Consider the following 14,995-nt stretch of genomic DNA (forward strand, 5'->3'; position numbering starts at 1 on the left):
TTCCCTCACCCCCACTGACCTTCTCAGTCACTGTAAATGCTGGGGACAGGGGTTCTGGTTCCTTCACCCCCCACTGACCTTCACAGTCACGTAAATGCTGGGGACAGGGGTTCTGGTTCCCTCACCACCACTGACCTGGTTTGATTACTCTGCACAACTAGGGCATTCAACCAGGGCACGGTGGGAATCAAAGCAGACTGGGTAGAACCAGAGTAAAGCGAGAGCCGTACAGGCAGCGTGAACAGAGCAGAAGGAACTCACACAGGCTTCAGTGTGACAGAGAGAGTTTTTCCTTAAGAATAAAGAGAAAGGGCTTGGCGCCTGTGGTTCAAGTGGCTAAGGCGCCAGCCACATACACCTAAAGTGGTGAGTTTGAATCCAGCCCGGGCCTGCCAAACAACAATAATGGCTGCAACCAAAAAATAGCCAGCGGGGCCTTGTGGCGGACGCCTGTGGTCCCAGCTACTTGGGAGGCTGAGGCAGGAGACTCGCTTGAGCCCAGGAGTTGGAGGTTGCTGTGAGCAGTGAAGCCACGGCACTCTACCCAGGGAGACAGCTTGAGGCTCTGTCTCAAAAAAAAAAAAAAAAAGAATAAAGAGAAAGCTTAGAGCACTTGCAAACAGAGTTAGCAGTGGGCCCTCCTCCCGAGTGAGAAGAGAGAGAGAGACAGAGGTGAAGGCAGTGTGGAGGGGCTCACACCTGTCTCCCCTTTGGAAGCTGTCTGTAGCTCTTTCCTTGGTCTGTCTGTGGCACCAGGCATCATTGGCCTTTTCTACTGGTCATCGATTATTCCTTTTCTATTGGTCACTGGTTACCTAGGTTACCGCATACCTATGTTATTTCCCCTTCTTTTCTGGCAAGGAGAGCTGCTGCTCTAAGGGCTGGGTGCCCCTCACAGCCTCCACGCTGCCCTGGTCAGCCGGCCAGGCTTTCCTCCCATGCCCTAGAAGCCACCTTTTCTGTCCTTTCTCAGTAAATACATAAAATTTTCTTTTGTCAATTATACCTTACTAAAGCTGAGGAAAAAAATAAAAAACTTTGTGATGACCTCCTTTTGTTTATAAAATAAACTCCCAGTTACTGCATGCTAAAACGTTAGGGTTTTCTGGGAGGTCTAAACCAAACACCTCCCACCCTGTGTAAGTTCATCTCTTCCACTTTATTCTGACTGTCTTCCTGAGGAATTCCTTAGTTTCCTGTTGACCTCTCTAACCACAGGCCAGCCAGCGGAGTTTCTGGCCCATCGTACCTGCTCAAAGAGTTTTATTGAACTGAGCAGAAAGATGCCTTTACTTACTTTCGGCTTCCTATTTCCAAAGCTTCCGTGTGGACGTTGAACAGCAGTGTTCTCTGTGATATCAGAGAAAGTATTTCACTTAAAAGGCACTCATTAGCAAGAAAGGAAATGACTTTTGTTTCATGAAGGATGAATGAATTCCAAATACTGAGAACACGTGGATTGGTATGTCAGGTCTTTGAAAGCAAATAGTGTTTAAAGTGAGAATGGTTTTCCTAAAAGGGTGTAAAAAGAAAAATTGGATAAGTGAGTTAAGTATGGTATTGGCTGCGACAGCAATCCTATTATAAGAAAAATAATATTTTAAATCTTCTCCTAATCGTTTAACTACAGGAATGTCCCTAATGCTATCAAAAGCTCTTCTTATCTTTCAAATACCTTCACATTCTCTCAGAATTTATACGAGCATTAAGGCTTTACTATCGCTATAATTAGATCTACTGAAGAAAGTACCTTTTCATTTTTGCCAGTTCCTGATTATTCATGGTGATGGCAGGGAGCCTAAGCATGGATTACTAAAACCTGAGATCGTTTATAGCCCATGGAAATTGGCCCCAATTCATTATGTCTATCAAAAATATCTATTGAAATACATATTCACCTTTGAGCTTTCAGCAAATGTGCAGTGATGGTTGAATAAATACCCTTCAGTATATATGGTGAGCTTCGAAAATAGAAAAAATACAGTTGAGTAGTTTTATGTAAAGTCAGTCGTAAAGAGTCTAAAACTCTGTCCTGTGGCTTTAAGCCGAAGGGTCCCTAGCAGCTGGAATGCTAACGCTCAGACCTGTTAGCCATTGAGTAGGAAGAGTAGTTAGAGATCTGGGGATCCCCAGAATGAAGTGAGTCATGTCAGGAGCCTTTTCTTACCTGCCTAACAGTGTCGACGTGTTAACAAAGACACCAGGGAACACAGCTCTCACCTGATTCTGAAGCTCAGTTACGGCTGCAAGCTCTGCCAGGCTTTCCTTGCCACTTCAGACATTTCCTGGGGGCAAACACCAGAATGACTTTTTTTAGTGCAAGAATGAATAAGACATAATTTCTGCCCTTTATTGATCATCACAGATTCTATAGTATAACTATTCCAGATATTAGAAAAGATAAATGTCGAATCAGTTAGAATCTCAAAGAAATGTTCTGGGCGGCACCTGTGGCTCAAAGGAGTAGGGCGCAGGCTCCATATGCCGGAGGTGGTGGGTTCAAACCCAGCCCTGGCCAAAAACTGCAAAAAAAAAAGAAAAGAAAGAAAAAGAAATGTTCTAACATGGAGGAAAATGCAAAACAAATGCCAAAGATTTGATTCCTGAAATCAGTATAATATGGATTATATACCAGTTTGTTCATGTGTTTTTCCCAATCTACTGGAACTGGAAAGCTTTTAGTACCTACTAATTAAATTATTTATTCAATTACAAAACTTTGAGCATCTACAGCATACCACGCCTCTGGGATAATTTATATTTCTTCAACCTAGTTGCAGTTATAATAGAATAAGTGTGACTGGTACACAGAGCACTTCCTTCAGTTTTAAATACACATAAATATTCGCCACTTAAAATTTCTCGTAAGCTCCAGTAGCATACAAATCATTAAAAATAGGTATATTGCATACATATTTTAAAACTTTAAATAAATATACTATTTGAAGATCTGAACAAATAGCCTGGTATTTGTGATTCAGTAGCTCATGAAAAATTCTTAAAAGTGCTGCAAAATTTGTGTTAACTTTAATCTGCGTATACTGGTCAAAATAATGGCTTTGTTCACAAAACAAACACTGCCTGTGTCTCAGGGAAAAGCTTAGTCTCTTATTTCTCTTAACAGTGTGCAGACCTGGGTTCTTCAAAGCCTCACCTCACATCCAGAGCTGCAGCCAATGTCCACCTCACAGTTACACCCATGAGGAAGCTTCCGCCTCTTGTGTCTGTGAAAAGGATTATTTCAGGAGGGAGTCTGATCCACCCACAATGGCATGCACAAGTAAGGAACCCATGCATATTTGGTGACGCTAACCTTCACCAGCCCGAATAAGCAGCAAGATGAAGCCTGTTACCTTCTGTGAGCATTGACCCCTAAAACAGGCACGATGTTTAAGCTTCCCTGTATAATTTTCACCAAATTTCAGTCTTCTCTAGTAAGCATTGCAAAGTTTGAGTATCTTTTATCCCTCACTGTTACAGGCATCAATTTAGGCTAACTTCAAATTTAATGACTACTACGCAGTTCACTTTGTGGCTTATTTTAGGGTTCATGATAGACAAAAAAATCCACTTCCCTATTCACGATAATTTTTTTCCCTCCTTTTTCTTCTTTCTATGCCCGTTTCTAAATACGTAATTAGACAAAAAATGGCACCTTCCCTTCTTGTTCTAACCTACCACACTAAGTTGCAAAAGTCACTGAAAAGGTCATTAAGGAAAGTCATTATAAAAGAAGGCAAGAAACACTTTAAGAACGTGGGAACTGGAGGTGGCAAATAGGACTTCAGAGTCATGCATAGATGACATTTTAGCTAGAGTTTTCATGAAAGTGTTACGTACGTGTCTGGCTAGCGAGTGTCCTTGACTATTATTGATGACGTATTTGCCGATCATATAACTAGAGCAGATGAATAGAAAGCACAGGTTCCAACATTTGCCGTGATGCATCCACATCTCTGATGCTTTTGGTGCATTTGTTTTTCAGTTTTCCATATATTTCTGAGAATGTAATATTTATGCATTTGTGACTTGATGAGAGCACTTTCAGAGTTCCACAAAGTCTCCATAGCAAATCAAATGAAAACCGAAAGTGAACGAGAAGGAAATGGAATCCTCCCCCCTCATAATGTTCCGTGACCTGCCTTGATGTTCTGTTCCAGGAAAGTGTAGGTCCCAGTAAATTGTAGTTTCTCTTAAAGATCTTCACAAAAACTTTTGAAATTTTACTATCTATCTCTAAATTTAAAAAGACAGTATAGATTTCTTGTTGTCAAGTAATTGTAGATTAAAATTTTATCTGAATTTCATAGTGTCAGGGCAGCATATTTTCAGAATTCCTCAAATCATTGTTATCAGTTAGCTCTACATTACTGAAGACTGTTCTTTTTATTGACAAAGTGATGATTTTATGGGGTAGATGATTACCCTGTAAAACACTTCCTTTTTAAATGAATGAATGATGTCATTACCTACTTTGGGGAGGACATATTTGAGTGGAGAAAGTAAAACTGATGAAATGTAATACATTTTATTTTCTGTGCATTTAAACAATTATTTACATTATTGAGAGCCAAAGAATCCCCAAACCACAGGGGGAAATACTGTGAATACTATGAGCGGCAAATTAAGGAAAGAAAATCATGTTTCAAATCTTTGATGTTTTATTAATTTTCTAATTAGTATATTCTTTAAGTGGCTCAGCTGACGTCTTTCCTTTTTAGCATTAATGGAAGCCTCCCTTTCTGTAAATTTGTTAGGTTTGGAAACTGGGGGGAGGCTGTGCATTGGTGGCAAGGACTGCTTAGCACTATTTTAGGACTGAGTCCACAGGCCAGCTTCTCCTGTTCTCTGTTGATACATGAATTTCTAATATTCTGTCTGAAATGAGCACTACTTTGTGTGCATGTCATGCAGAAAGACTACCAGGACTCATATATCAGGTCTCTCCAGTATGTAATTGTGAGTGTTGTTGTGTTTCTGTGTTTCTGCCTTTAGTTGCATTCACAGCTCCACAAATGAGGCATGTGAGCCCCTCATGGCTTGATTGGTGTTCAGATGGAGATTTTCAACTTCACTTTGCCTTTGGCCCTTTGGAATTGAATTTATAGTCCATTCTCCTTTTAACATTTTTTGTGTGTGTGTGTGAAACATACATGCTTTTATTTTTTAATTTAGAAACATAATTATATAAACCTACAGGAAAAAACAAACAAACAAAAAAAAAACTAAAACCCAAGATTCTAATGAGTCTGTCTAAATGAAGGGTTCTTCTCACAGTTCTGCCTTGGTTTACGTATTATCTCCACTTCCAGGGCAGCGGAATTTTGTTCCTTGAATTTTGGGGTGCATTTTCACCTGAGCCTATCATCTGGACGTCCTACTTCAGGTCTCCACTTGAGTTTGAACTTCATTTTGACTGCTAGTGGAGGAGTCAGAAGCAAAGGGACAGGGAGGCTCTGCTGTGTGTGTACAGATTTACAGGAAAAGTGATGAATGCAAATGTATTTCAGTTGCAGGAAAAAACACAGAAGTTGACATTGTTCTATACTAGACCTTTTTCAGCTAAGTTTCATCTTTTCCTTAGAAGTAATGCCTATAACTTTTGATCTCAAATTCCATCTTCTTCACGTCTTTTCACTATTAAATTAGCTATAGTTTATAATAAAAAATAATATTTGTATTTCCATGCTAAGTAATTATTTCAACTTAAAAAGAGACGGTTTTTATATTGACGTGTGTGAGGTTGTACTCGTAAAAATACTGGTAGAGTTCAACCATGAATAGAATCGAGATGGGGATTTTTTCTGGGAAAATGTCAACTCTTTAGTTACAGGGTTGATTCATTTAAATGATACTTGTTATGGCAAAATTTTAAATCCTAGGTAGCTTTGTTACCACTTTATAAATTATTCCTCAATAGTCCTGGCTGTTCTACACATATCAGGTAGAAATTCATGTTGATTTTTATATTTAGAACAAAAATTCATATTCGTATGATGAGTTAGATCACCCTAAGTAGCCTAATTTGTGCTTATAAACCATTCAACTGCTATCTTCATTTTATTCCTGGTAGGGAGAGATATACAAGATATCTCTAAAACGAATAATTTATTTTCTCATTGAGAACATTTCATCATATCTTAACAGTGACTGAAGTTTTAACTCTACGAATAGAAAGAGGCAGATATTTTGTGATCAGTTTGGTTCTCTTAAGTATGCTAATTATTTGGGTCAGGAATAGGTAAAATAAAATATAAATAGGCTATTGTTACCCTTTATTTTGGAAATTTTTAAAGCAATTCAAAGTGTGGTTTCCATTACTTACATTTTAGTGGAAAATTCCATCTTACTGAAAGAAGATTATTCTGAATATAAAATAAGTTTTCAAAAATACATCCAATTTCCATTTATATATGTGCAGAAAAAAGTGTCTAAGAAATACTTCATGACATTAGGAAAGTTACACTAGTAATATTTGAAGATATTATGATTCTATGAAAATATTTAGATTAAATTCATTTCTTTATTGTGGTAGGTTATTGGGGATTGAAATTTGTTCGCTGATCCTTCTGAACATTTTCATTCTTCCCTATTACAATGCCTTTGAGGGTTTTTTAAAAATTGTTTGGGATTCTTTGAAGGTGCAAATAATCAGATTACGCTGATTGCAGTTGTTAGAGAAAGTCCCTCTTGTAATTGTGTCCCACCCCCAAGAGGTTTTCCATACACCATGACCCCCATTCCTCCTCTCCCCACAATCTCATTCCCCTATCACCCTTGTATTAGGTCATTTATTACCTTCACTTTCAGAGTTATTTTAAAAATAAATTTATATTTTCAATTAAGTAAGATTTACAACTTTCAGAATCCTCATATAAAAAATGTCAAAGTTTTACTACGGAATGTAATGTTGACCCCCTACTCAAACCCTGGTGCTTTCTTAACCTCCAAGAGAGAGTTTCAGATGCTGTAGGTGATTCATCCAGAGGCTGCGGAATCTATTTTGAAGGAAGCTAATTTTTACTTGCTGTAGAATTCAAAGTCAAGAGTCACATGGAAAAGCCCTATTTTTACCTGTATTCATTTTTTAGTAGCTACTTTTATATTTATTTCACAGATATCAATGAGCAAATATCCACTTCATTCCCCCATAATTTTCATAGATAATTTTACCAAAGATTTTTGTACGTAATAGGTTAACTGCATAGTTATTTGCACACACACTGAGCAAAATATCTGCTTTTACTAAACTAGTGTTATTATCACCTTGTTAAGAGAAGCTGCTTCTATAGGATGTGAATCTCACTATTATCCCTATAAAATGATAACAGAATTTTTCAAAGACAGTGAGAAACTAGGACATAAAAGATTGATTGGAAATTTGGTTTCTTCCCTTCAGAGCAGGGATTGGTGTGTAAACGATGTCTACTTGATATCATCTTAAAACGTCTTTTTCTCACTTTGCAACCCAGGACCCCCCTCTGCTCCTCGGAATGCCATCTCCAATGTTAATGAAACTAGTGTCTTTCTGGAATGGATTCCGCCTGCTGACTCTGGTGGAAGGGAAGATGTGTCCTATTATATTGCATGCAAGAAGTGCCGCTCCCATGCAGGGGTGTGCGAGGCCTGCGGTGGGCATGTCAGGTACCTCCCCCAGCAAAGCGGCCTGAGAAACACCTCTGTCATGATGGTGGACCTGCTCGCTCACACAAACTATACCTTTGAGATTGAGGCAGTGAATGGAGTGTCCGACTTGAGCCCAGGACCCCGGCAGTATGTGTCTGTAAATGTAACCACAAATCAAGCAGGTAAGTGCCGTCCCCGACCATCTGTGCACCTTGCGTCTCTCTCTCCCAATTTAAGGTGACCAGACATCTCGCTTTTGGTGGGACAGTCCCAATTTTTAACAATTTGTCCCATGTCCCCCAGCATTTTAAAAAAGTCCCAATTTTTGGAAAGAATGCAGGACTAGCTAGGGAACAGCAGGAGAATGGGAAGGGAATATACGGTTTTCGGCTGCCATGTGGCTATTTCACCAGGATATGAGTTTTATATTATTTTTGTTAATTTTGTAATGTTAAACTCTAATAATAACAAATAATTGTTGAGAACTGATTATCGAGAACTGCTTATCAAAGTTTGCATTGTTATCAGGCTCTGCCCGCCTCCCGAGGCCTTGCCCTCTCCCCCTCCAATGGTGTCCCACTTTGCCAATGTTAAGATCTGGTCACCTTATCCCAATTGTCTTCACAGCTGAGGGCCAACCTGACCGAGATCTATGAGTGAACTTCCCCAAAACCACAAGGCAGGGCTGAAAGGTCTCACACACCTCAAAATGCTTTTGTGGTTTTAAACAAACAGAAGCTAAAACTCTCCTAGCAGACATATCCACAAAGAAAACAAACTAAACAGATATGTTTTCATTAAATTTTTCATGAAAGTACATTTCTAGGTCAAATCCATTTGTAGCAATAATTTTTATCTCAAATAATTTCACATTGTTTATTTTTATAGCTCAGATCTACATTTTCTTGCTGTTTTGTGTCTTTTGAGTTTCTTTTTATTATTCATTATGTTAGCATGGAATCAGGCAGGTTTTTATTTGCTTGTTTTCTTGCTTTTATCACAGCTGAATTTTCTTTATACATTGTAATAGTGTATTTTGATTATTTCTATTATTATAACAAAATGCATAAAATGAATTTTTCTTTGCTGATTTCATCTTTCAAAATTAAGATAACTATGAACTATTATATAAATGCATTATAACACATCAGTATTTCATATAAAAGTCTCAAGAGTCTTTAGGGAGAGATTATTAGGGAGGAGGGAATAAAGTCTTACTTCCAAATTTGTTTGATGTTACTTTGCCCAGAAGCTCCCTGAGAAACACTTGATGACTGTCCGTTTCCACACCAGCAGTGACTTAGTTAGATGCAGCCTCTTCCTTTCTAATCTGGGTACTCTGTTCTGACCACTGCTCACTGGGAAATGAGCTTTAAACTCTACTATTGGATGAGTTGGAAGCTGATTTGCTATTCAACATAAACATGCCCAATGATCTGTTTCCTGTATCAGCCATCAAACATCCTGCGGCTCAGCTCAGGATCAGAGCAACCCAGTTACTGACTGTCCAATGGTTCATCTCGTTGTCGTGTATGCTGTGGACTCCTTTGCATAAAGACGTGTATTATAAATTGATATGTGCAGAATATTGATCTGGTTAAGGCCTCTGAAGTGCCATGGCCCTTTATTACCAGTCCTAGGGAAAGTTCTTAAAGCATTCACCATGGCCTGGCATCATGTAAATCTTCCCAGCATGCTGGGTAAAGAAAGTCAAACACTGAACCCATAGATGGAAAATCATGTTTGAATCAAGAATATGCATGAATCTACTATTCAATGCTCAATAAAGTTCCAACCACCCATCCTGCCTTCCAACCCATAAAATAAACATGCCCTGCCCTTGGGCCACCTACATCACCATCCAGAGACTTATACTCCTGCCACAACAGGCAGGTCATTGCCCCTAAGTCAGACTGAAGAAGCTACAGAAGAGAGATACTTTTATTAGGAAAGGGGTACTATGCTGCCCTGGGCCCCCTAAACGAGGCGTAACTACACAAATAAACACAAGAGCTGCTGCAAAATCGTTTATCATCTATTTCAGTACACGCACCTGTATAACCAAAACCAAGTAGAATTGAGTGGCTGTCCCCACAGACATGTGCTATTAGTAAAGGAGAAAAATGGAGAAAAGATTTTGTAAATCAACGAGTCAACCCATATTGCCACCCAAAGGTGATGAGTTTGATGCTGTTGCTATGAGCTCAATGCCCTACTCCCACCAATTCTTTTCTAATTATTTGCTTATTCAACTGTTTGATTCTTCAGTGGACAAATAAAATCCTCCAAGAATAGAGCATGCCTGAGACTAATTTATCTTTCAAGATGTTAAACTGAGTATAATGTATGCAGGAGGTGTTGAATAAATAGGTGGCATTTAAATGCATGATGATCAATTTGAGGGAAACACACGAACAAGTTATTTCAATATGCTGTGCAAGAAACAAGTCTCCGCATTCTAAGGGAACTTTACCCCATTTCCCAGCTCCTACAATCTTTCAGCTCATATTCTTGCAGTATTTTCTGGGTGCTACATGAGGGGCATCTCATCTACAGTATTTACTTTTGGTTATATTTTAAGGCAGTAATTCATATGTGTAACTCACAGCCACGATATAGGCAGCGATTGTTAATTACAATCATTATGTCAATTAATAAAACACAGCTCTAATGTGGAGACAACACCAAAGAAGGCAGCTATTCAGAAAAAGAACCAAAGACTCTTTGTTTTGTTGTTGCTAATCTGGGCACCTCAGTAATGTAAAGCATAGTGACCTTGTGTTGTTTGTTTGTGAGTCTAAACAAATCTGGAATGTGTGTGCAACAGATGGTTTCCTGAGCTCCCACCTGCACTGCGCTGAGTGCCTCAGGGCCACTTTATTTGTGACACGTCCTTTCTCAGTTGGGCAGTTTCCTTGGCTTACGAGGTGCGCAGCAGTATCGTCGGGTTCCTGGGCTTTGCTTGTGAAGTGACCAGCACAGTCATCTGTCACCTGAATGACAGCGTCTAACTCGCCTCCCCAGGGGCTGGAGTAGTTTGGGGCCATCTCACCGAACCAGACCTGGGAAACGAGCTCCCCAGGCCTTGGTGTCATTGGGTGCCAGGGGCAGAGTTTTATGTGCGACTTCGGCAGGAAAGGCCATCCATGGTCCACCACGTCTGCTTGTTACGGGGGCACAGGGACGATCTGCCTGTAGCCAAGAGCCCTGCGCGAGTGCAGCTGTCCATGTCCCACTAGAACTCCCAGACCTCCAGGAGGTGACCCAGTCTGCAGAAGACAATGTCCCTGGTCCTGCGCGGCAGGAATAAACACAGGGGTTTAGAAGGAACGCTTGTGGGCAGAGCCATCGTCTGTGAGATTCTTACTGACTTCACCAGGGCGCTGTCCAGGCGTGGACTCCCTGCACCACAAAGTCCCCGGAGCAGTCCCCGGGACGTGTTCCAACCCGGTCACTCCGGCCTAGGTGGCGTCTCTGCTCAGCGGAGGCATGAGGCTTTCGGGGCTGAGGAGTTGATTTCTCATAACTGTTTCCCTTTGTCTAGACTCTGTTCCTGATTTTTAATAATTAATAATTGAATATTGGTTTTATATTTATAAAATTATTAGTAATGCAGGCACATCAAGATACGACTCCTCCCCTAAGTCTCCCCACATACACCCTAAATTGAGTATCTTGTTATATGGAATACAACTATTTACACTGATGGATTTAGAGGCTTTTGTATCAATTTTTTTTGTGTGGTCTCTTTAAAAAATTAACCATGTTTTAAACAACAACAAAAAAAACACTTAAAAATCCTAAGCTGATAATGATAAGAACAGGAAGCTTACACGTAGCTAAATGTTTAAATTGCCCAGTAATAAATTTGAACTAACGTACATAGACTCAAAATTATTAAATGAGTCTAAATGTTTCTGAATATAAGACTGGCGTTTTTTTTAATTTCAGGTATACCAGTGTCATGTCCATTATCCAACCCCTCCCCGTCCCCCATCTGGATGTGATTTGTTTTTCTCCCCTGGGAGCACGGAGTTGGTGTCCACTAGTTCCACATTGGCACGTGTGATGCTCATTTTGTCATTCTTGGGAGGCTTTCCTGATATGGAGAACACTCTTCATATCAGTCCGGGTGTTACAAAAGATTGAAAGCCTGTTTGTTTTATTTATAGCTGACCAGTATTCCATGGTACACACAGTCCACAATTTATTAATCCAGTCCTGTGTTGAAAGGCCTGGGCTAGGTTTGATCCTGTCGATCATGGAAGTTTATTTCACATGATATGACTGCGCATGCCCATAGACCAGCTCCACCCATCTGTGTCATGCCGTATGACTGCGCATGCCCATACCAGCTCTGCTCATGTGCGTCAGGCGGTATGACTGACTGCGCATGCCCATAGACCAGCTCCTCTAATGCGTTTCAGGTACCAGCTCCTCTAATGCGTGTCAGGCGGTATGACTGCGCATGCCCATAGACCTGCTGCTCTAATGCGTGTCAGGCGGTATGACTGCGCATGCCCATAGACCCGCCGCACTAACGCGTGTCAGGCGGTATGATTGCGCATGCCCATAGGCCAGCTCCCCTCACATGTGAAAACGTAATGGTGTTTAGGTTTCCATCCCTGAGTTACTTCCCTCTGGGTAATGGCCTCCCCTTCCATGCAGGTTGCTGAAAGGCACTACTTCAGTCTTTTTTATGAGTGGCTGGTATTTTGTAGGTTGTGGGGATGTGTTTTATATGTGTACATACCTGTCCATTCTTACCGGGGACGTGAACCTGGTGGCTCATCTTGTTGACACACGAAAGTGCAGTGAGCTGGTCAACCTGCCTCGTCCACCTGCCTGGGAACAACCTGCGTGGGTGTCGGAGGCGGGTTCCCGGGATGTCACGTCCTCCTTCTCTGTCCTGCTGTTGGTTACACTGATTCACACCGTACCCTGATAGGACAGTGATCTTTGTAATGCATGAGATATTTACTGCCACACTAGGATGCTAAGTTCACGCATTAGCTAGGTGTTAGGATTCCCAGATACTCGGTTTAATGAGTCTGAAAGAAAGGGAGTAATAATTTCCTATATCCCAACTTGCTTCCCTGGCTGGAAGGAGAAAGAAAATGTCCATGTACTGCTGATCAACTCTGGCAGAGCGGACAGGTGATGTGTTACAAATGAAATAACAGTGCATGCTGTGTGTGTATATTTTATATGCATTTTTTTCTTATAGCTGATATCCTTTGGTAGAATCATATTTGACTAAAATGATTGTATTTTTATGCACCTTTTGTGTTGATGAGAATTTTATTTAAACATTTCCAAGATCTTTTAATTAATTGGCTTCCTTCAACCTCTTCCATGATGAATTAAACAACACATAAGATTAATTAGAAACACTACAGTCTTGTTGTGACTCGCTAATCAGCATTTACATTTCATCCATGGTTGTAAGACAAGTGCGTGGTTTTCCTTATTATTGGTCTTTAACAAATTAGAGAAAACAGAACAGTTTTAAAAATTCCTTTTGGTGACTTCGAAGAGGTTTCTTTCAATGGGGACCAGGAGAGGACTGTCAGGGCATTCCCACTGACTGTACCTCCTTTCAAGCAAATTTGCATAGCAGTTATACACGCTGATCCATCTTCCCCTTTTAGCAAGCTCCTCTCTTCCCTCTCACCTTTCCCTTTGGCAGACCCACTCTCCAGGGAAGTGGGAAAAATAATGTCCTTGTGACTCGCTCTGAAATCTGATCTTTAGGTCAAGAAGAGAAGAAAAAACTGGCAGATTCCGTTAATAAAATTAAAGACATATGACTAACAGAACATATATGTAAGACAGTTTTCAGTTTTTATCGTGGATATAATGTTTTTAATAATCTTGACGATGTGATAAACCTATCACAGGTGTGTCGGGCATTTGTGTCTGAATTCAGAAATAGAAATACGGTTCAGAAAAGTTTTCATCGATCGTTTGCTTGCTTGCATCCATGATTTTTAATGCACTGACCAGGCTTTCTCGGGTTGTTGAAATTAATTTGCCTTAATTACTTAAGTTATAAGCAGATACCTGTTTCTTACAAGAGGTTACTTCTAGCAGTCGCTCAAGGATTGTCAGTATTTATGACACGTAGGCCTAGGAGCTAGAGAGGAAAGCTGGTCACAGGGAACAAGAAAGGGCAGGGCTAAGGTCCAGATGTCTGCATGCCTGAACACCAGTAAGTTAATTAATGGACTAGAATTTAGGTGATGGCCCACTAACAAGAAGAAAGAATTTTAATTTTCTCAAAATGCATGTCAGGGGGGAGAAAGAAGGGAGGGCTAGCCGAGACCTCCCTCTACTCAAAAATGAGTTTCTTTCTGAAAATCTATTCACAGCTCCTTTATCCAAAGTAAGAAAGTTTCAAGTGTGCAAATCTGAATGCACTTTCACTGTGTGGTATTTTGTGCTTTGGAGTTCTAACACCAAACTTTTGCTGCCCTGTCCAGTCAATGAAAGCTGTAACGGGCATCGTTTTTTAAATACACTGGTTTCGTCCACTCTTAGGATTTGTGGAGGCAGATCAGCTCTTCATGAATAACCTTGAAGGCCCAGGACACATTTTCAGCAGTGACTCTGTCTGACAGACACACTTGGATAATGCATGTGTTTTAAAGGCTGTTGAACCTATGGACACATCTGTAGCCATGGACCCAAGTTTCCTGCCTTCCGGAGTCATCACTATCCCTAACCTTTAAACAGAACAAGTCCTAGTTATTTCCCTCCCTTAACAATTGTCCAGGCATCTGTCGCTGATTTTCTTCTGGGCACACACTGAAGAGATTTTTTACTGGATAAATTTCTTTTCCTTGTATTAGCTGAGGGTCCACTGACCGTTGTGTATAACCAACAGATTCCTAAGATGCAAGATTTGCTCTTTGTGCTTCAGAATTTGATTACCACCCAGTGTTTAATTATTTCAACATATATAAATGTGTAATATTTTCCTGCTTGGTCATACTTCACTTTTTAGTTCTTTTTTAGCATAACAATAATGCATCTGTTTTTATCCTGAACTTTCTTTCTTGAAGTACTTTATCACCCATAAAATGCCCAGCAAACATTTATGATATCAAGCAACCAGATTTTTCCTTAAATGATGGTCCACAATTCCCATCATCACTAGAACTTACCATTGTTGCAAATTGTGTGCTCACAATTAGGCCAGGAAATTAAATTCATGAGCTCTTCCTAGAAAAAATACTACATACCTCACTGCTGAATATTGCTGTGGTCACCAGATGGCCAAGGGGAGTGACCATAGTGATATTTAGCAAGGAGGCAGGTCACACTTTTTCTAGGACAAGTTTGTGAACTTAATTGCCAAATCCATATG

At 40.2% G+C, this 14,995-nt stretch overlaps 1 protein-coding gene across 5 annotated transcripts in view; it reads left to right on the forward strand.

Annotated features, from left to right (window-relative positions):
• EPHA5 (EPH receptor A5) overlaps positions 1-14,995 on the forward strand; it is a 274,814-nt gene that overhangs the window by 137,470 nt on the left and 122,349 nt on the right. For all 5 annotated transcript variants that reach the window (XM_023518199.1, XM_003798178.1, XM_003798179.1 and 2 more), the window contains exons 4-5: positions 3,125-3,280; positions 7,473-7,808. In XM_023518199.1, the coding sequence (XP_023373967.1) occupies positions 3,125-3,280; positions 7,473-7,808 (492 nt within the window). The remainder of the gene's footprint in view (positions 1-3,124; positions 3,281-7,472; positions 7,809-14,995) is intronic.

This window comes from Otolemur garnettii, unplaced genomic scaffold (assembly GCF_000181295.1).
Source record: "Otolemur garnettii isolate 467f Iridium unplaced genomic scaffold, OtoGar3 scaffold00130, whole genome shotgun sequence".
Lineage (NCBI taxonomy): Eukaryota > Metazoa > Chordata > Mammalia > Primates > Galagidae > Otolemur > Otolemur garnettii.